At 37.0% G+C, this 24,465-nt stretch overlaps 1 protein-coding gene across 1 annotated transcript; it reads right to left on the minus strand.

Annotated features, from left to right (window-relative positions):
* Positions 1 to 2,174: 2,174 nt before the first annotated feature.
* LOC136264220 (uncharacterized) lies at positions 2,175 to 23,309 on the minus strand. Its single transcript, XM_066058931.1, has 19 exons — positions 22,783 to 23,309; positions 20,622 to 21,063; positions 19,340 to 19,467; positions 19,117 to 19,289; positions 19,024 to 19,070; positions 17,584 to 17,766; positions 17,304 to 17,462; positions 13,460 to 13,651; positions 11,948 to 12,085; positions 11,827 to 11,900; positions 8,921 to 9,132; positions 8,768 to 8,866; positions 6,512 to 6,727; positions 6,225 to 6,355; positions 6,093 to 6,173; positions 4,078 to 4,227; positions 2,664 to 3,134; positions 2,545 to 2,618; positions 2,175 to 2,490 (listed from the first exon to the last, which is right to left on the minus strand). Exons 1-19 carry the CDS (start codon positions 23,300 to 23,302, stop codon positions 2,258 to 2,260), a joined length of 3,723 nt encoding a protein of 1,240 aa, XP_065915003.1. The 5' UTR covers positions 23,303 to 23,309; the 3' UTR covers positions 2,175 to 2,257.
* Between the last annotated feature and the right edge of the window lie 1,156 nt (positions 23,310 to 24,465).

Here is a 24,465-nt window from a genome sequence, read left to right on the forward strand (position 1 = left end):
TATGGAAGAATGGCTTTTGGTCAAATGTAGCTCCAGGAGTTTAATAAAAATCAATCTAACAATATAATAATTATGTTTATAGATTGAATTTTGCAAATTCTATTCAATTTGTGCTACACATAATCAATTCTTTTCTGAAATTATAGTATGTTAGTATCACAGGAAGCTGATTAGTCCCAGTATTCCTGGAAAGGGTTCCTGAATGGTATAACAACTACATAGGGTATTATCAAGAGTTAATAATTGAGAGGAGAGTGTCCAACACAATACAGAGCCTCTACAAATGATTCAACGCGATTCCTCTGTAAAATTCTGTGATTTGTAGTATATTCTATATGTGAAGATTGTTTTTATCATCACATCTCTTTGTTCTTCCCATGTGCAATCATTAGGCTTGTTTCGAGCATAATATATAGGCTAGCAAAAGCATCAAGCATTATGCCAGCATAATAGGATGATTTTCAAAAATGTTAATTAAAGCACGCAATGCACGCGCCAAAAATACTGCACAACATGAACACACTGCACATTATTACTGCATTTCATATCAAAAACCTTGCAGTGTTATTATTTTTGACTGATTATTCACACTTTATGGAAATAAGATTGAGATATTCTAATAGAGCAGTCAGGAAAATTAATGCAGATATACTCTAATAAAACAGTCAGCTCTTGAACATAATCTTGATTTTGAGAGCATATAATTTTGAGCATAATAGGCTGGATTTTTGAGCACTGCTCAAAAGCATAATAGGCAATTTTCAAAGCATAATTGGCTCAAACCTAGCAATCATATGCATCACATTTCCTTTTTCTGGCAGTGTGCACTTTTTAACACGTCCAAGAGAATCCCTTTGAATCACACTGAATCATTTGTAGAGGCTCTGTATTGTGTTAGACACTCTCCTCTCCACTATTATTAACTCTTGGTATTATAGTCAGTTACTTACTTGTCTTAGTTGTCTAACTACAGTACATGTGTGGGAGCTATGCTTTAAATCACTCCAAATAAATTATCTGTTTCCCGTCCTGGATTCAGACATATATCTGCATGCGGGCGATTGGTCCATTTGCATTATAAGATTGGTAGCTTTAAAGCCATTATTTGCCTGGCACAACCATAAAAAGTTGTGCTTAAGCTTGTTCCTTCCTTGTTTTAAGTTGCAAAGATAACACAAATGTGAAGTTTGTGCCGACTTGATAGCACTGCTGACATGTGAGCTGACACTGACTTTTACTGAGCCTGTATACAGTATGCAAGAATAACCGGAAAATAACGGAAGAATATGGAATAATAGAATATTATTATATTATGACAGTAACCAGATTCGGGCAGTGGAGGGGAAACGGAATTTATTTGGAGTGACCTTATCATTGGCACTGCCAGTGTACCAGCATAGTATAAGCCCCTGGGTATAGAGTAGTACTGTATATTAGGGATCATGAAGCTAGGTTAGCAAATTTTCACAAAAAAATATATTGGCCAGAAATTAGCCTCTCAAAAGCTTCAAGACACCTCGCCAGTATTGGTTAGATATAATCAAGCACAAAAGTGTCTTCAGAATGGCCAAACAAATGCTTCAAATAGATTGTTACAGAATTTTAATGTTATGAAAAGCAAACAAACAATTATAGAAGGAAATTTAAGTTCGATTAGGGATCATAGAAATAAAAAAAACAAGGGAGGCCATGCACCTACACCTTGAGATATCTAGTGGAGTCTGACATAATAACCCCTAATGAAGTCATGGCCAGTTTTAGCTATATAGACTGACCTAGGGGTAATAAGTGTCTCTGCAGGTGTAGATGGCCTCCCAATTTTTACTTTTTATTTCTATGATCCCTAATCAAACTTAGAATTTTTCTTTTACTTCTATATATACTAACAACCATGTGTGATGTTCTTCTTCAATTACTGTGAGTGAGATAGCACCTGGCACTTCTGGCAAACACTATCAAAATTAACATAATTTTACAGTTTTCAAAATCTACATATGATGTTATCACTATGCTTGATGCTTCAAAGCACCTATTATGGCAAATAGTCTGATAGTTGCCTGCTAGTAGCTGGGTTCATATATATACTATATGCATAAAAATAATTTAGCATACTCCACAAAATCATGTGTAAACTGATAGCACAGTCTGGCCTAGTCCCCAACTACACCCTAAAGTACACTGCCACCGCATCATTGCTTGCTTAACATGCTTGAGACGTTTCAAATTCAATGTATACTATATCAATTTATAATGACATTCATGGTGGTGACAATCTAACACTACCAATCCCTCCATAACCATCATTGAAAAAGGCATAAACCCCACTATGATCTTCTCCATTCTCTGATGGAACATCAACAAACTTGCTACAGAAACTACGAGGACCAGCTCCAAGACAAGGAATCACTCCAAGTAGTTTCCCCTCCCTTGACAACCAGTAGACATCTTCACGTTGTCTATCATGGAACACTGAACTGGCCACAAGGTATCCTACCAACAACACCTAGCAACATAACACACCTACCACACAGCCAGCCCACTAACCAATATCCCCAATGTGATGGAACTCTGTTACTAGTCCTGGTAGTTCAACGTCCATACTGACTGTCACCATTAGCCTGTACAACATGTGACTTACATGAGATTAACATTTAATCACTGACCCAGCTGTGATCTTCACTATTATCAGCCTGTTATTGATTGCCATAGCAACAACACAACAATTACTGACATCGGCCTTCACTGTATCCTGACCAGCTGGTGTGTTTATCACTTCTCCACTAAGTGTGTCTGGAAAGTGTTGTGGTTGTTCAGTGACACTAGTGACCTTCTTGGACACCCAGTTAATGTCAAACACTTTTAAAATAGTTGCACTACAGTCAGCAATGTCAAACTGAGGCCTGATAATACCACTGGGATCTACTCTACTCTCAGAACTATTACTACTTGATGGTAGCTCACAAGACATTGGTGTTAGTGAGATGGGGTCCAGTAGATAGACCCCTGATGTAGTACGAACTAGTAAACAGCCGGGGAGGGAGAAGAGCTGTGGACGTATACCAAGCATTGCAATAGACTCCTGAGGTGATTTGTCGAGTGTTGACAATGTCCAGCTTTGTACAACTGATGTGACACTAGTGAAAGTGTAACAATATTGGAGTTCAATAATTATGAAATTGTTGCTACATAATAGTACCTTAGAACCACAGGTGTAATAGAACAGCTAATTGCTCGATTAGAGTACGTCCTACATTAATTTTACATTAAGATCATAAAATTTGTAGGAGGTCACCAGCTTCCCAGCTACAGCTACGTGCCTAAGACTTGAAATTAACTGCTGAGCATTGTGTAACACCCATACCATACCATACTATAAACTTGACTGTGACTGTCAAAAGAGGCCCCCAGCTAAGTGAAACTACTTTAGCTTCTGTCTCAGTAATCACTAAATTAGCAGCAATAACCACAACAGCACAAACCAAAGTGTACATTGCACTGGCAATTCTAGAGCTGACAGATAGCAGGGATGTTATAGTATTGCATAAAAAGTGGGATTTTAGGGGGTTGGGGGGGGAGGTGGGGTGCAACTCGCAGAAGCTGTGATATCTTTTGTAATTAGCCTAAAATATATGCTAATAACATGGAGAATGTTAAATGTATACTGCAACATATCCCCCAAGACTTTCCAAAATTTATTTTTCAGCAGGGGTTCTATGGTACATTTGCTATAACAAAGGAGTAGGCTCTATAAGAATTATATGATCACTGCTGCAGCAACTTCTACTGTACAAACATTGTTTGTTTATTTTGCTTGTGTAAAAGGATGATCTACTGAGTCTAATATGCTCAAAAAATGCTTTCAGGAATTTCCTAAAAATTTTCCCTATTATGCTCTTCAGTGTTCCCATTATGCTTGCATTATTAGCAACATTTCTAACAATTATCTTGGAACATTTCAATTAGTGAATGCTCTATTAGAATATTTCTTAGGGAGTATCAATCCCAGGCTAGGAGCTAATGCAAAACAAGCCAAGGTTGTTGCAGAGATATTCTACAAGTACAGGTGGACACACTTACCCATCATCTCGAAGACACCCTTTATACAGCTTATTACCAGCTGTGGCATGCCACAATTTCTTGATGTCCTTTCTTGCATTGTTGATGTATCTTGATGGCTTGTGAATTTTTGAGTAGACCAGTTTACCACAATCATCATATACTTCCTGCCTAGCATGTTATCATAGTTACAACACCAGATGAGGTTGATCATTTGATATCACATAAAGTCATGTATGACACAGAATGAAATAGTTATAAGCACTTTGTGATGTGGCCACAAAACTACACAACATTGTCATAAATTCTCATTATTCCCATAGTTAGTATACTTAAAAGTGATTACTAAAACTATACAATACAGTCCAGTAATGTATTTATTACCTTTGACAAATGAAGCATTTATAGCAAACAACATATGCAGCAAAACAAGTAAATACTAAATAATGCACACCGTACATTTTTCTTTCACCAAACAGGCAACAACAAAACATTGGTAACAAAAATGCAACATCATATAAATCATGTCTATGTAAGTCATATATGAAGCCGATATAGTACTTTAATTATTATTTTTACTTCTCACATGTCAAAACTACTTCTGATGTGACATAACTACAACTTAAAAAGTGACACTGCCCAAATAATGTGGTGGTCACAAATGTGCCAGCATATGCTAGTACATCATTTACATGCATCTCTGACAATTTCAATGTTGACTTGCATACATGGATTCACTAATATTGTCAACCCAAATTTCTATGGAATTGTTAAAAAAATTATTAAACAGAAATTTCTACTGACTGAGTAACTGACTGACTGATGTCTTCAGACAAGCGTAACTCAATAACGGCTAAGGCTAGGCACCAGCCTATTATGCTGGCATAATTTTTAGCATAATAGGTGCTTTGAAGCATCAAGCATAATGGGTAGATTTTGCCATACAGTAAACTGTTACCAGTGAAAAATGAACCGAAAAATGCACATCATGGAATAGATCAACATAACTATTCTATCTGTAAAGTCTTGTGTAGCCATACCACTACTTTCCTACATACTAAAAAGGAGAGTATATTATGGCTGTAGCCTAATGAGCAATTCTAACAAAGCAGTCAGGTACATAAACATTTGACTTTAGAGTTACTGATCTGCCAAATAAATTATTTTCCAATGGTTAATTTTAAACAATTGCTTTCAGGTCATCCATATACTGCATAAAAGCATAAAATTATTAGTTAAACATGGAGGTTGAAGCAGCATAATTTTGAGCATAATAGGATAAATTTTTTAGCACTGCAGCATAGCATAATAGGTGAAATTAAAAGCATAATAGGCTGGTGCCTAGCTAAGGCTACCGGTTTGCTTTCTTCACTATTCAACATCGCTTCAGCTTGGCATACTGCAGTATGTACAGTGCATTCTTCATGGACTTACCAGTGTCCTCCTTTGTGTCCCATTCATCTTTGCTGACAGCAAAAGGTGTCGATTTGGCAGTAGCATGTGATGGCTTCCCTTCGTAACGGAAATTGTCCATATTTTTCATAGTAGCTACTTGAGGTGCTTTTCAAACAGTTCTTGATTTGTAATGTAACAGGTTGAACATAGCTGACAACGAAGCATAATGGATACTTCACTTTTCAGACGATAATGGATAGCAGGGCCTGCGGCACCATAATAGTTTTACTTTACAAAAAAAAGTAACGAACAAGTACACACAAAAATTGAAATTTTACTCTAGCTTGTTTCAGTGCTTTTTATCGATGTGCATCCCTACTCTAGTTGAAAATTTCAATTTTTTTGTGTACTTGTTAAATTGTACCATGAAGTCTAAATTTTAAAGAGCTTAACATTAAAAATACAACAGCTTGTATGAGGTGTTTTGGATGGCAGCTTTAAGTGACTTTCAACAAAAAGAGATTAAAAATTTGCCACTACAAGATATTATTTGCTCTATTAATATTAACAGGTGCAAGTTGAAAATGTTTCATCAATGACCACAACTTGATGCAAGACCAAACTCTTATAAGATTACTTACCTCACTTGCTCCATCATATAAATTCTACCTGGATATCTCCATGGAGGACGTTGTATCATGTGACAAACGTTATACAGGCACCTGTTGTCATGACATAACTAGTGACATGTTACTGTATAACCAGTGTATCACCTGATGTGAGGTAGATGGTTGTTATGGTAACACGATGCCATTTCAAAGTCAGGTAATGAAATGTTGAACCCATCCACTGAATAATGTACCACAGGATTCAAAAACTCTTCCAAGTTGGAGCAAGAGATAACCTACACAATATATGAATAATAACATACAGTGTAGGATGCCTTTGTACGTATGATGTCTGTCATATACAGGTGGTATTTTACATAAAGTAATGATGGATACGTACATCTCCCTTTATTTGAGATAGGATTTGATCCAAGTAATAGCATGATACTTACCACAAGTGCATCATCTGCAAGGTGAGTGTGTGCATTATCTAGTCGGAACACCAGTAGTAGAGTATTGTCACCGATGACACAGTATTGAGTCATGTGCAGGTAGAAATCAATTGTGTAAATAGCCCTCTGCTTCACTTCTTGAGGATCTTTATCATATTTGTGTGTTGGATGTCTGACCTTGAGCACCTTATCAAATGTATCTTTGGAATTGATAGTCTAAAACATCCAGTATACAAAAACAATATAACCTCTTGGAAAAACAATGTGATCGAACACAGTTTGGATGGGTGTAACTATACATTTTCTTGAGCCCTCAAGTTATTCCGATGAGAGTGAATTGTTTGTTAAGAGTATTAGGTATACATTGAATGATGATAGCACATATGCATGTAATGGTGAGCAATGGCGAAATTCTGCTGAGCTTGGACTTGGTGTGTATAAAGTTCAATACACTTCTAGCCACAATTTAAAGGTTACACATATTAGGGATCACAGAAGAATACAATTTCTCACGTAAAAGTATTGATCATAAACCAGCCTCACAATTCCATGATGGCAACTTGGCTCGTTAGGTGCAATCAAGTGCAAAAGTGCCTTAAGTGCAAGCCGAAACATTTCCAGTAGATTGCTATTAAATTTCCCTTTTCTATTTCACTGGTTAACTGATGTCTTCATACAAACAAACATAAGCATACAGGCTTGACTTTTTCACTAACCAACAGGTGCCTTTTTGTATAGCACAGTATGTCCAATGTATGCATCATGGACTACTTTAAATTTGTTCTCCTTTGTGTCTCATTTCATTTCACAGACAGCACAAGGTGTTGAGTTATGATATTATGCAATGGCTTCCCTGTACTGATTATCACGGGAATTATCCATATGTGACCAGATCTGCGAAAACCAGACATAATAGTGCATTTTTCAAATTCTTTATTATTGAATATTTATAATCTACTTAGCCGAGTGCATGCTCTGGCCAAGTTTCAGCCTTGTGTGCCAACAACTTTTGGAGTTACAGCCCTACAAAGTAGCAGCAACAGAAAGATCGATTTGTACAGCAAGTATTGGGAAAATAAATTACAGGCGCTTACAAAAACTGCTGTAACTTACAAACACAATGCAGTACGGAGTTGCAACTTGCTCTATTGTGTTTGCCATGACTAGGGGGGTCCATTACTGGGTAAGAGTTTCCTTCTATCACCTTTCGTCACTACATACAGTGATGAAATCAGTGAAGAAAGATTGATCGCATACAATCGCTTTGATGTAACATAAAGAAATGCCCATACCTCACGTATCCTTTAGTTTATTGCAATGAAACAAAGTTTTTCGAACTCCTCTTGAGTAGGTGAATAAGATGATATCCAGGTTTTTATCATTGGACCCTTTCTTCACAAAAAGCAAAGCGTTTAAAAATTTTTTTTCAATCACGCAAATAGTTAAAATTTAGGCTTGCGCCATTATGTCAGGTTTTCGCAGATCCGGCCACATATTCCCCATACATATATAGCATAGATTGCAGAGATACTTTTGTACTGTTCTTCATCTGTAAGGGGCTAAACAAAGTTAAATCATGGCTAGACTGAAGTATGTGTAATAGTACTGTGTATCAGCTGGTGTATAACCTTCCTTGCTTCACTGCTTTTATATATATATTTGATCCTATTCTAACAGCACATAAGCAGTGTTGGGCAAGTTACTTTGTAAAAGTAACTAGTTACATATTACTTGCAACTGAACTATTTAGTTACAGTTACATATTACCCATAAAATAAAGTAACTATAATAATATTACATATTATATTACTTTGTGTCCACAGCCTTAAGCTGTCACGTGTGAAACTACCACTTTATCACGTGACATGATTGCGTTGTTGGACAATGTGCAAATCTTGGTTATAAGTAAGAAGCTGGTGAATAAGCTTCATTCAGTAAGCTTTGTTACTTCGTTGTGGCTAGGCGTTACTCAGAGGATAACTAACGAGATTAGTAACTTCGTTACTTGTAGTAATAATATTACGTAATATTAGACTCGTTACAGTAACTATATTACTTAGGTAGCGCATTACTTTTGTAAGTAACTAACTTGAGTTATATTACCCGTTTTTTATAGCGTATTTCGTTATATTACTTAGCTACCACAAAAGTAATAATATTACGTAACGCGTTACTTATGTAACCCAACACTGCACATAAGGTAACCAATTGTACAGAATTATAGGATAAAAACATAACACACACATGCTGACTAACCTCCCAGCTAATAATCAATCCTTTATCAAACACAGCTTCTAGTCTCTCTATCTGGAAGTCACAAGGGTCATCATCTGTCTGCAAGAAAGTCATCAATGTCTGCGAAACAGAAAATAAATTATTATACTCAAAGCTAAAATATTTCATACTCACATCCTTAGCAGCTTTACGGATCAACTTACGAAGGTCTAGTTTAACATGACTACCATCTGTACCATACCAGTGTAGTATTGTGTGGTAACAACTGGAGATTGGTGCTTGCTGTCGGACGTTTAAGGAGTGATCATGAGTTTGACCAACCACCAACTCTATACTACACCACTCTGTGTCCAGTAGTCTCAGTGGTTGTGGGGGTGCATAACCAGCTAAGTACAAAACATTCAATTAAAGGTTGGCTGTCACACCTAGAGTCTTTGATAAGTACCCATCAGAAAGAGTCTGGTATATTCCAGACATGTAGCAAACTGTATTTGGTAAATCAATGGACTGTGATGGTTTTCTGGGATGTTTAGAACAGAAATAAATTTGTAAACAAAAAGATTGGTCAACACTGCTGTAACAATTGACTTGGAGTAAAGCATAATCTATTTCCCAGGTGATTATCATTTCTACACCAACAAGCTGTGTCACCTATTCAATGTGAAGCCGTTTTAGTAATCCACTAGCATTACTAGCTGCTTGCAAAGTAAAACAAATAGTAGCATTCTTTTAAAAAGTACTGTACTGCTGTATACACAATTGGCAAACTCCCAACAAATGATGAACTACTATAAATCATATAATACAAGCCACAAATTTCATGTGCCCACATACGTAGCTAGTTAAAACTCTAAGTACACCCTCCAGCTCCAAGTGACTAGTTGTTGACCTTCAAATTCACTTTCTTGGCTTATGCATACATAGATTTTGCCTAGAGTAGGCTTATAGGCTTTGCATATTGTGCATAAATAATTTTATACACATTTTCATGTGTCAGGCTATTAAAGAATTGACTCCAGCCACAGGATCGATCATGTAAGGGCTATACCAATAAAATTCCCTTGAAGTTGTACTAATATGCTTAATTAAAAATAAATTACTTACTGTACTGTAGCAACAATGCAAAAGCAATACTATGTTTTAGCCAATCAGAAAGCACCATTGTGCTTCAATAGTAATGTGCACATATTCAAATCTTTACTATAATTATGTTTATAACACTACACTTGTTATAAGCATAAAATGCTGTAGTTTTTAATAGTATTCATAAAATTATGAATATAAGTATTCTGGCACAGTTTTACAGCTTTACAAAAGTCAATATACATTATCTTTTGATGGAATGTTGTGGTTAGACTGTGATGACATGATTAATCTATTCCGGAGTGCGATGTTAATTTTACACATTACCATTGACACTGACAGTCTTTATGCCAGTACAACTGCTATATATATATCGCAAACAATTTCGTATAAGCATTAGTGAGTGGTGGATTATTACTTGCGGTGCTAATTGGTGAGAAATTAGTCAGATTATCAACTGAACGCCATGCTAGGCGAATGTTAGTCCTGTATCATTCACCAAAATAGCATGAAAGGCAGGTAACCCAGCGATGTAGCTTAGATCACCAGCATGGCACTCACAAGCCATCCAAGAACTTGTAGCATCAGATAGATCCTCAACAGTGTGTACAGATTCTTAGTGGCACTGCCAGTATTTTACCTTCTTTAGTCTCTATGGTACACTGGTTCCTCTATAACTACCATCAAAGTTTGGGAACAGTGTACTTGTTAAACAGTACCTTTATGGTTGAAATGTGACAAGACAAAGTTTTCCTGAGAAAGGAGACTATCTCTAACATCTAAAGGAATTTAATTACACTTGTATTGCGGTGCTCTTTTATTAGAAAGATCCAGTAATCCAAAAACATGCACCCATACTCATGCTGTAATAAAAGCCTGTGATTTGAGTGTTCATTGATTTTAATGCTGAGAATGGTTCATAGTATATTACACACTGTATATGTGGTAGCATGAAAAGTTTTAGATTTAGAATTTTTGCATAGGAGTTGATGGGAAGTGCAATTTGCAGTTAGCAAAATCACACTCTGGAAAATTGAAGCAAGTAATTAGCTCTAGTGACATTTTTTGGTTAGTTAAACGAAAAGCCCTAATCAAGCTTCAAGTTTTCTGAGTACGGCAATTAGAATACCATACAGTGATCATGGTAGTATCAAACCACTAAAGTGCAAGCCAAGCACATGTTTGAGCAGGTTTCCACCATTATACAAAAACCATAGTAGAAATTGTGAATGTTATTTCTTTGTACCTTTGTTGTACTACTCTTCAATATCTTCAGATGTGTTCAAAGTTATGGGTGAACGTATGAAGGAGGAGAAGCATTTCACAGTTGTGATCGGATCTGCGAAAAGGGGTCTTATAGCCTTTCCAATTGCATGAACTTGGCAATCCATACCTTAACTTGTGTGTAGGTACCAGTCTGACATTTTGTCACTTTACACTCCCAACATGGTCCTACCTGGATGTAATTTTAAGACAATAGGATAAACACATGATGAGTTATGACTCATCAAACTTGGAAAGGCTATAAGACCCTTTTTTGCAGATCCGGTCACAACTGGTACCTAATCTTTACAATTTAAATTTGCAATTATAATTTCATAAAACAAACATCTCTGTAATGTTATCCTGTGTAGTATAAGGAAGCAGTGTGTGTGTGTGTGTGTGTGTGTGTGTGTGTGTGTGTGTGTGTGTGTGTATGTGTGTGTGTGTGTGTGTGTGTGTGTGTGTGTGTGTGTGTGTGTGTGTGTATGTGTGTGTGTGTGTGTGTGTGTGTGTAGAAATTGCAGCGACAATATACATACGTATATACTGTGAAAGAGAAGGCGCAAAATTAAAATTTACTATAGAACTCCATAGCTATCACTAGTATATAAGGAATAGGTAGGGCCATATAGTACTAGTATGTGAAGCTTTACACTATGTAGCATCTTCTGGAGTCATTTGTTGCAAAAATACAAACTAGAAAGCTATGTGAGTGGTGGCACTATACTACTCACCTGGTTCATCAACAGGATGACAAAACTGTTGATTATAATGAGCTAGAGCTGAGTTTGGTGAAAAACATACCTTCCTACAAATAGGAACACAATCAAATAATATGGTATATTAGCTCCTTACCCTGTCAGAGGATCCAACAGGACACATCTCATTGGTGGGAAATCCATGGACATGTCACCAGTGAGGTAGCCATCTTCAGTAAAGTGAAGGTTGATCTGGTCTGAACAATGATCAGCTAGGTAGTGTACTTCCTGTGAACTGGGGACCAGTAATAATAAGATGATGCTTGTGCATACTACAATTATTATGTGCAGCAATTGCCAGTAAATAATAATTATCAATTGTTTTGGTGAGGTTCTACATTGCAGACCAGCTGTGCAATAATCAAAATTACACAGTTAAATACAACACATATAGCTCCTGCATTCATATAAACACTTGACTTGTAATTGAGAGGTACATGTTATGATGCAGTGCTACTGCAATCAAAACAAATAATACCAGTTTGTAGTCAATATTAAATGATTCATCCAATGACTATGGAGGTGAGAAGTACATGACTTGCCAGACAAAATATACATTGCTGTGGTGATATGACAATACATCTAGTGTGGTACAGTGGCATGTGACTCCTATAATAGCTTCAATGGCTTAACAGACACAGGGGCGGATCTAGGGGGTGGGCTTTGGGGGCTGAAGCCCCCCTTCACTTTTAGGATTTACTTGATCAATATGCTGAGGATTATAATGAAATTTTGTCTTAGCATAATTATATGATCACTAATAATACAAATACTCATAAACCCACCTTATAAACATCTTTCAAAGGCATTAATAGTGGATTTATGCTAAAGGTTATGCAACAAGGACCCAGATCAGCATTGGAGGTGTACAAGATCGAGATACTCTAATAGAACAGTCACCTAACTACTCTAATAGAACATTCAGTGTAAGCAAAAAAAAGTTGGTGGAATTTTTCCAAATCTGCCTGCACCTATAGTGCATTGGTCTGTTTAAAAAGGCTTGTTTATCTACTTGTGTAGTTATTACAGGTACTGGTATACTTAATTCAGGTACACAATTTCCATTGAAAATGCTCTCAGATTCAATCTTGAATTTCTAGTTTCAACATTATCATTCTATCATGCATGCAATTGTGAGAGGGTGCATCATGTGCTTGGTCGTCTGAACCTACCCAAACCTTTTCATTAACAAATGCTGCAGAGAGCCATGTATATCTAAAGGCAGTATATAAAATATCTACAGGCAGAAATATGCATTTTATGTGGATATGTCTCCAAATTGCAGTATTTTAGCATCTATTGTTCAAAAATTTCCTGGGGGTGGGGGGGGGGCATACCCCCGGACCCCCTAGTTCCAGTATGCTTTCCACCCAAGAGATTAGTATCTTGAGTTAGCCCCCCCCCCCCCCCCCTTTTATAAATCCTAGATCCGTCCCTGAGACACTCGTTTTTACTACAGTGAAATCTGTGTATTAAGCATCTTGGGACCACACACACTACACTACACTACACACACTACACTACACACACTACACTACACTACACACACTATACTACACACACTACACTACGCACACAGACTCTATACACAAACACACAGATAACTTACTCCATATAAGGATACAAAGAATGCAGTAATCTTGTTCGCCAACAAAATGACAACACTGGAGCTGATCTCATATCTTTACCCATTAAATCCATCATGGGTTGCCAAGGAGAAGACCTCTGGTCAAGAGGTATTGCTGACCCTAATAGATTGCCTGGCATTCTTCCTGCAGACCAGTCCTGGAAACCTGCAAACCTAAAGGAGAGGTAGTCAAGCCACACCACTAATCCATAGAAAACAATACCCTATACTCTATCATTAATTTTGTTATGATATTCACTATTTATGTGCTTTATTTGGCTGTAATAATGTCATCTATTTTATAATTGAGTTTTTGGTCTGTAAATGTGTCAGGCAAAGATATGAATCAGCATTGTGACAGCTGCAGTGGGAGTGATCTTTCAAAGGAAGTTTGTTGTCCTCCAGAAAAATTTCTTCCTCCTAAGTGCTTTATATTTACTAAAAGAAAATTTGGCACACAAGGAAAATACCAGAGATCATTTCATTCTAAATGATGCACCTTTTACACATGTCTACACTATGATGCTAATTCCGATGCGGCATTATGTCATCTCTGAATGACAGCAGAATTCAAATGACTAGCAAAAAGAGGGATCTTCATTAGCACTGGTTTCACGTATTGGAAAGAAGCAGTTACAGTGTTCAAGAAGCATACGAATGGCACTTAACATCAACAAGCTGTAGAGGCTATTGTACTACTTTGTAGACAGGTTAAGGACATTGACAAGCTCCGTGATACTTCAGCCAGTAAAGAGAAGGTTGCTAACAGAGCAATTTTTAAATAAATTATGCAAAACGTGTGCTTCTTAGCTTGCCAAGGAATGGCTTTTAGAGCATACACAGCGGACCGGACAGCAATTTTACCCAGTTACTTCAACTGATATTGATGTCCATATAAAAATAAGCATGTGTATGTGTGTTGCATGGCTGAATGGCTATGCCACTGATATCCAGCAATTATGTATAACAGCAAATAATTGGTAACCATCCAGAAGAGCCTCTTTAAGTATTTCATGTTTTCATTTGATTCTTTTGTATAATTCATCCATTACAAAAAGCTAGTTAGTAATTGATGGCTATGTTACAATTAAAACACAGAAAATAATGCAGTAACCAGTTACATACCATTATTTTAGATCACTCAGAACTGAAGTATGTTTGGCTTGATTATATCTATCCAATACTACCAAGTCATCATGAAAGAGAGTTGAGGTGGGTGGTTTCAAGTGGTATTGTATGGTAGAAAAGTGCAAATGCTGTTCATGATTCCTACCATACAGTACTCAGTGTTGGGGGTAACGCATTACTTATGTACAAGTTATGTAATATTATTACTTTGGCGGTAACTAAGTAATATAACAAAATATGTTATAAAAGTTAGTAATATAACTCAAGTTACTTATGAATGTAATGTGTTACCTAAGGAACAAAGTTACTGTAACAACTCGAATATTAAGTAATAGTAGAGTGGCTAAGCGAAATAAATGTTCACTTTTTGATAAAAGCACCAAACTTGGTACAATATTTGCTTGATTCATACTATTTCATATTAGATAAGGTGCCATTAAAATTACCAATCATATCATGCTCAAAGAACCTGACAAATAAAAACCAATAGAAATTATATTGGGAACCATAAAAGCACTTTATAGTAAGTATACTGAAATTTTGCATCTGCATAGACAAGTAAGGGATGATCATATCTAAAAGTCAGGTCATTAGCTTGCAGTGTTAAGAAACATGGAGGGTCATGGTATATGAAGCCATAGATATGCAATATATTGTTTCTTTTGGATTGTTGCCTGTACTTTTTGCACTGAAACATTGGCTCCATTAGAAGCAATCAAAATACGCAAATTTATTTTACCACATTTTTTATTGCACTTGTAAATTTAAAATACATCATGGTATTTAAGCAAAAACTAAGTATTCGAGTGTACTTGTATGGTTTCATGACCAGCTAGAAATGCGCTTATAACCTAGTGTAAAAGTTTCCAAACATGCCCTAAGGCAATGATTTTGACGTGGCACCATACTTAGTAAACCTCACTCATAAAATTTGGTGCTTTTATCACAAAGTGAAAAATTTCATCAAAATTAACTACTTAGCTGCTCTACTACAACTCTATTGCTACAAATAATGAAGTTACTAATCTTGTTACTAATCCACCTAGTAATGTCTAGCCACAACAAATGTTGTGATCATACCACACGATAAGTTGGTAGTGGTGCACATGGTAGTGGTGCACATGGTAGTTGTGCACATGGTAGTGATGCACATGGTAGTTGTGCACATGGTAGTTGTGCACATGGTAGTTGTGCACATGGTAGTTGTGCACATGGTAGTGGTGCACATGGTAGTGGTGCACATGGTAGTTGTGCACATGGTAGTGGTGCACATGGTAGTTGTGCACATGGTAGTTGTGCACATGGTAGTTGTGCACATGGTAGTTGTGCACATGGTAGTTGTGCACATGGTAGTTGTGCACATGGTAGTTGTGCACATGGTAGTTGTGCACATGGTAGTTGTGTACATGGTAGTTGTGCACATGGTAGTTGTGCACATGGTAGTGGTGCACATGGTAGTGGTGCACATGGTAGTTGTGCACATGGTAGTTGTGCACATGGTAGTTTAAGGTTGTGCACACAGAGTAATATGTAACTGTAGCTTTTGTTGCAAGTAATCAGTTCTGTTTAAATGCTACCTTTAAAAATCATCCTAGAATATCTTATGCAATGAAATATATTTTTACGGGATAATATTAACATAAATACATCATTAAACACAAATAAACACTTATAGATGGTTGGATATAGAATTTACAAAAAATCACCTAAACTCGTATTTTTGTCTGCCTGCCTGCCAGCCTGCTTGCCTGACCACATTCACAAGGCTGGAGGCTAAATGAAGCAGCACACTACCACCACTTTACACCACAACAACAAACTCACCAGTGGCATGTGCCTTTTGGGGTTTCAACCTTTTATTTTCAATCATCTTATTTCTTTTTCATGCAATGAAGCCACATTGAGGCATTAATTCCTTGAGCTAGTAGCTGCAAACTTATTTAAAGAGCTTATGCTTGGTAGATACCTGTAACTCCATGATAGGCTCAATACCACTCCTAATAATGTGATCTTGGTTGATTAACAACAATCAAGCACCAAGACCACACCTCTTAACAATCTATTTACTTGATCACAATGACACACCCTTTATTATTGATCTAGCTGTATTCATATTGCTAACACAATGAAAATATGAAATAATGACACACACCCCTGGTAGATGAAAGGGTGACTCGAGATACTCTAATACAGCAGTCACCCTAATAGAACAGTTACACGTGTATAGCTGTATGCTATAACAAAAACCTAGAAATTTAAAATGAAGTAGGTATCCAAGTGATAAAAAGTAGTGGAACAAGAGATGAATGATGGTATTACAGCATAGCTCAGTGGGATATAGAACAAAATGATTGTTATAACATGTTAAATAAATGTAGGGATTTTCCAACCAAGCTATGCTGTAATACCATCATTCATCTCTTGTTTCAGTACTTATCGCTTAGATCCTTCATTTTTAAATTGTTAATATACTATAGTAATAAGTAACAAGTTACTTTAAAAAGTAACTACCCCAATGCTGACAGTAGTATTGTACTGAATGGTTGCAAATCTGAACCATTATATATTCCTAATCCAAACTATCATCACCAGCTAATGAAATACGCTATGCAATGCAGCCACACAAATTACAGTGTTCAACAGTCTTGCAAGTAAACTACAAACAAGCCACAATCTGTGTGGTATGTAGGGGACTCACATGTTAATATAATTGAGGAAGTTCCTTCGTGACTTCTCTGGCATGTTCATCAGAGCATAGACCAGAGACAGGTGATAGTAGATGGCTGGATAGTTTGGGGCATACTCCAGTCCAAACTCCTCACAATCCTTCAACCATTGTGACATTGTATTACCTCTCCTGTGGGAGCATCACATGAGCTGATCATATCAGCCAAGTATGTTAATATGAGCAAGCAAAGCAAAATTTTCCAATAACTTTTCAACTCAAAACACATTACAACTTGGGCCACACACCTCACCTTTGACTCTTCACTGGTTCACTCCCCATTACACAACAGACTGAATGGAAACACAGTCGAGACTCCATGGCAGCTTGATGGAAGTACCAAGTGGACACATCTCCACCACTGACAGTAACATATTCCTTCAACACAGCCTGCCATGACTTTGCTGCCCCTCTGGCACTCTCCTCATCCATTAGTCTGTAACAGTTTGGTAACATACTGAGTGATAGCTTTATCAGTAGAATACTTATCACACTCTCTGTACTAGAACCATAAACTATCAATAACTGACAGTGGTGGATGAAGTAGTTGATGTGAGGGGGGCTGACCAGATTATAGAATGTTTGGCAATAGGGAATATTCCCCCAAAACTGTAGCTACGTACCTGTATGTTAGCTTTTATGATGCCAACATTATTTTGTTTTCAGACTTTTAGCAACATGTTTTTGAAAAGTACTTAACTGCTCTTTTAGGATATTTGAACGTTGTATTAAAGTATATACTGATCTTATTCAAAGTTTTCAGCTTTACATCAAGAAGATTAATTTCAGCTATCTCAATCTGAGGATTTAATGGACCAAGGGGGGCTTCAGCTACCTAGTCCTCTCCTTCCTTTCTACCACCTCTACAATGACACTACAGTTACATAACAGGTCAGGTGCCTGCAATAAATATGTTCATACTACAACGATGACTTTCTGTATAAATGATTGTTTGCTACAAATACTCATTACCAAATTTGCTTCTTAACAATAAAAACTGCATGTAGCCAAATATCAGAAAACCTTTCAAAATTTGACTAAACAAACTGTTTTTGCTACTCTTCTAAAACTGTCAATATTTTATGTAACACATCTATAGTTTCACGTAACAACCATCTCTACCTACAAACATTACATTAAAATTTAATGAATAGAATTTATACTTCCTCTGATTTGATTTTGGGTTTGACCATCCTTTGCATACTTACGAAAATGTAAAGTTTCAGTATCATGTTTATTATTAAATGCTTGTATGACTTCTATGTATCTACGTTTTCAATTGGTTTTAGTTGTCTGGTTCTTTGTGTGTGATATGGTCAATCATTTGGCACTGTATCTAATATGAAATGGTATGAATCAAGTAAATGTTGTACCAAGTTTGGTACTTTTATCAAATATGAATAACTTTGTTGCTTAGCCATTCTATTATTAGTTAAACGTGTAGGATAGTTTCTATTTCCAATGCAATGTGTTGCTTTACAAACGCTAATAAACTCAAAGGCAACATTTATGCCTCTAACAACATGCTATTGAGTAGCCATGAAATGGACACACTTGAGGTACGTGTGAGTAATAACAAACAATTAGGAAGAGGTGTGTCACTGTGTCAACTACGTGTACTGACTGTTCTATTAGAGAACTATAGTATGGTTGAAGTGACAGGGTTACCACACATATCACTATAGCAACTCACCCCACATCCCAGGCAGATGCCATCATAGCAAATGTACTCACTTGTACCTGTGTGTACTCCATTTAATACACACCAACCCACACTATAGTATACCAGTTTATGGTGAATCACATCTCTTAACCGTTCTTCTTTCATCAATTCTTTGTCATCTAACACATCAAACACAACCTCCAGGCTCTTTCTGAAGAATGTCAATGCATGTAGTCGATCTCCACACCATACCATCATCCTTCCCAGCTCATTCCAGCAGATCGCCTTGTCACACTCTAATATATTAGTGCACACATTACACCAACACATAATGATAGTCACTCACTGTCTTTCAGTGTTGCTATGGCTTCAATAAAGAAGTCAGAAGCTTGTTTCATGTGCCCTCGGGCCCAGCAGACATAAGCTGGCCACAACTTCAAACATTCAGAATGTGACTTGGTAACCTTGGTGTACCTGATATCATACAACATAATGTAACTGACTATTAAATTTTATTGTTACTATGGCTGCATAAGTGCACACACCAGCAATTACAGACATATAAACAGATTACTTTGTGTAGTGAATGTTCCCACAATTAGGTGGGACACCATATTACCAAGATATGTACTTTCAAAGTCTTGATTACTTTGTAGTGTAGTGTACCACAAACTGTAACCAATACTACCATCAGGGAAATGTGAGGCTGGTTGGTGTTTGGGTAATTTTGGTATACCTTAGCCTTTGTAAAGTACAGGCAAACTCTGGTTTGGTAGGGCATGCATAAGATCAGGTACCTCTCAAGATTACTATAAGCTGACAGTGGCAGTCAAGGGTCCAAGGATATTAGCCTCTAATTTTTAATACATAAAATGATTTTAAAACTTTTAACTAGTACATACATTGCTTCACTGGTTTGTCTGCTTTGGATACCATGACTGCTCTATTAGAGTATCTCAATCACACATTGTCTGGTAGGGCACTATGATTCCAAGGCTCCATCCCTTGATGGTTCTGTAGACAATCTGACCACACATCAAGCCAGTAATCCTTCCACCATGCTGAACAGGTCAGGTAAACTTGAACTTTGTCATTGATTGCAAGTTTCACTATAATCTTACTCTAATGAATTGAAGTATTCTGAACCCAATTCTAAAGACATTTGTGAACCACTTCATAAATATTTTGCCCTCAAAAAATGGTGGATGCATTTTCACATGATATTTTAATGATGTAATACGTGACACACTCTGGTGTATATACACAGGGTCTATATCACATCTGTTTTTTGAGATTACGCTTCTACAACTGCACTACTTGAGCACATTCATATTGTACATACACAAGATAGATACACATTATGATGCACAATTTTCAGACAGGCTTGATGATCTTTGCAGGTTACACACTGTATGTACACATTGTATGCTATTATGAGTATTTGAATTATGTTGTACTGAACAGACACTAGCTGATGCACCCAGGGGGGTACAAACCCCTGCACTTAAGTACAAATACAATTACGGTAGCTGTGAGTAATAAATTAATAACTAATATTTGGTTCACTCTTCTACCCTCAGTCATCAGGGTGAAATTACAACATAATGTCCTACACATTATACCCTCACCTAGTCTTCAAGAAGTGGTCCACTCGGTACACAGCTGGGATCTGTAGAGACACTTTTTCCAGTCCTCCACTAGTAGCTCCAAATAAGGGAAACAGGAAGTCAGTCAAGTGTACCAAGTTCCTCATAATTCCCATGGGAATAGAGAGGTCGTGTCCCCCAACAATACTATAATACAATGGATGAGGAGTGAGACAGTGTAGTGACTTGCAGGAAGCTTTAGGGTCGGAAACATTAATGGAGGCTGGCCAGCCTTGTTGGGGATAGAAAATGTACTCATCTGTACTCTTCCTGCTATCAATTAACAGGTCATGGTAGAGTTCTATAGTGGAGAAGTTCCGTTCTGCCCAGCGCATCTGCAGATCTGCTATTGACTTGAGTAGATTATCCTGAGTGATCATCATTTGGAATAAATATGGGAAGGTAGTTTCTCCAAAGTCATAAGCTGCAGTAAAAAAATTCTCATGGTAGTGAGTCATGCACAAAGTAGCTAATACAAGTGTAAGAAAATTAGAAACATCACAAGCTAGTAGGGATCATTACAATATAGTTAAAGTGTTTAAACTAGGAAATTATCATTTAACATGTAAATTTACAGGGCTGTAATAATTAGCAACAAAACATTGTGGGATAAAAATTGCACTTCAGGTCACAGATATCATATAGCTAGAAGGGATCATTACAATACCTAATCTTTTAGTATGGTATATCATTACAGGAACGTATCAAATCCTATGGACAAGGGAGCGTATAATAACTCCATACACTACCAATACTACGGACGAAATTCAAACATGGCGTCCAGTGTTACTATGTATATAATTGGTTACATCATTCTTAAGTGTAACAGGGATACACTGAATGGGCTGCTACTCCATCGTCTAGTGTGAAGGTAGTAAAGCTGCTTTGATTGGAAGATTGTTGAGTTGAAGGTAAGCTTGGAATAGCAAGTGAGTAATATTGCATGATTATTGACTGTAGAAAAAAAATCCTTGCTCTTCCTACTGTCTAGTGGCAAAACGCTCATATACTTTAAAAATGACATTACAATGCATTTAGAATTTAGAACATGAATAGTGCTGATGCTCAACACTCCATTCCCAATGCATTAATTTATGCCTTTGTAAAATCAAGCTGTACAGCAACTATACTGAAAATATACTACAAGCACTTACATTCGCAGCCATAACTTCAATCTGTTTGCATTAGTCTACAGTATTGGAGTTTGGCTTAAAATGTTCACCATGGATTGGCAAATCCACCAAGGTACATTACATAGCTGTAGTCATTTGTGTATACAAGTATGAAAAAAAGGTTTGGGATAATTTGATTGATCAGTTCGGTGAAATGTTGTTTTTAATTGTCAAAGTACATCTACTGCACTTTATGTTGTACGATATGGAACTGGAGTAAAGTACAGAAATTTGTTAGCTGGTCACGATATACCTCATGCAGTTTGACAAGGAACATTATCACAACAAGTACACATTATTGTCTATACTGGACCAAACATACAGTATTGATTATATTCAATTGGTATACTGCAAATCACAAGGGGTTGGCTTAAATCGAAATTGCTTACATGTGCACATTACATTAGAAAATTTTAGCCAGATCCAAGGGGTCCGCAACTCCTTTGAAATCTCATATAGCCTCTTTGAAATTTTTGTAAATCTCAGCACATTTTGAAACCTGAGACCTTGAAAATTTGTTGTAGAACTTGCACATATGCAGCATCATGCTTTACAGCCTCATGAAGGATCTGTAACTCTCGCATGGGAATGTAAATTTGAAATCTTTTCTTATGAAAGCACTACACAACCTGTGATCCAACTGGATACTAGGAATTTTCGCATTGAAATCTAGCCATAAAATCTTTAAAGCCCCTCGCGAAAACTGCATGGGCCAGCATGTGGACGTAAACTATATAGTTTAGTACCACAATATAGTGTCTGCATAGACCACATTTGGTAGTTTAGTACCACAATATAGTATCTGCATAGACCACATTTGGTAGTTTAGTATTACAAAGCCAATTAAAGTTTAACGAGGGCTACATTGAGTCTATAATATTGACATTATGAATCACAAAGTTTGTCAGTATTTAAATTTGATGTGTCCACATGGCCATATAGCGGGACCCGTCACAAAGTAGCTAACTCACTTTTCACAACCTCTCGTATCTTTCTCAAACACAATTCAGTTAAACTGAGTACTCCACCCAAATCAGTCAGAGACAGGTCAGACACTGCCAATACACTATCTTCATCTTCAAACAGGTTACAAATTGGTCTCAAGAACTCATCTCTTTTAATCTTTCTCTCTTGTGCTTTCTTTTTCTTTTTCCTCTTCGACTGAGCTCCCTTCTTCCTCACTGTCTCTGGTAGCCCCACCCTGCTAGTTGGCGATAACAATACAGCGTCACTAGCGGACGTGTCATCAGAGCTGAGGGGAGATTCCGGGGCTGAATAAAACTCTTCCGAGTCCTCCCCTTCTTCAGTGCTTGTGAGGCCTTCTTCTAATAACTTTTCATCGTCAACTTGACTCTTCTTTCGTTTCTTTTTCTTCTTTTTAACTCTTTCCTGTACCTCACTGAGTTCCAACGATACCATCTTCCTGTAGCCAAGTGGCCATGGAGCGTGTATCATATGATCGTCGCTGCCACTAGCCATCGAACTGCGCATGCTCTAATAATTTAGAATATATTGTGTCGCAATCAGTTAAATAGGTGGGTGGGTGAAATAATTCTCAAACTTCTCTAATAGGGCATGCACGACGGCATGCAATCACAGATTATATACAGGTAGCTAAGAACAATGTACCAGCCACAAAGTGGCTTAGTTTGTAACTTGAGATTAAGACTAGCTAGCTGCCTACTTTGGTGCTTTGTCACTGAGAGACCTCATCTTGAATATTCTGCCTGTCCTGTCAAGTTCGGTCTCCGTTTACTTCTGCTAACATTAAATTAATTGAATCAGTGCAGCACAGAGCAGCTCGCTGGATCTGTAGCACCTGGAATCCACAATCACATCAATGGTTCAAGTCAACAGATGATTGTATCAGTGAATTGCCATCCCTGCAGTCTAGATGGCATTTCTTGTTCAATTTTGTATTATATCTGGAAGGGGCATACTGGAATACATTTTAGTGATTACTTTGAATTCAGTAAATCATGTACAAGGTCGCACTCCCTAACTTTAAAACTGTTTTCTTCTAGCTACTATCAATGCTTTTCGTTAGCTACTCCGGTATCCTTGGCATTCTTGTGGAATAGCTAGCTACTACTCCAGTAGATATTTTAGCCCAAAGTCAGGTTAAATATTTCAGATCAAAACTGAAACAGTTTCTATTTTAGAGTGTTATGATTGATTTTAATTTTATAATTGTATAATGTATGCTGTTTTGTTTTGTTGTTTTGTACCTGTACGAATTGTATGTAAGGGTATCACCTTGTACAGGCATCTGCCTTTGTGTATCCCTTTAAACATTGAATAACAATATTTGGTCCTTTATAGCCAATCATTAAAGGACCAAAGTAGCTAGCTAGGTATAGCCAGGGGTATAGTCTTAATCTCAACTTACAAACTCACTGGATATATACGTAGCTAGGCCTATATCTGAAGCACCATAAACATCACAATTTCATTATTAGTTCAGTGAATTATTAATGTTGTCATACAATAACTCTAGCCCCTCCAAATTTTACTCCTAGCATTTTTGCTTGTGGATGCATGGAGCTGGCCCTTGAAACTAAAAAACTGAAAAGCTAATTTAATACTGAACAATATGGGTTGACTGCAAAACATATAGCTAAATGCATTCAAATTAGTTAGGGTTGTTCCATCTC

This window comes from Dysidea avara, chromosome 8 (assembly GCF_963678975.1).
Source record: "Dysidea avara chromosome 8, odDysAvar1.4, whole genome shotgun sequence".
Taxonomy (NCBI): domain Eukaryota; kingdom Metazoa; phylum Porifera; class Demospongiae; order Dictyoceratida; family Dysideidae; genus Dysidea; species Dysidea avara.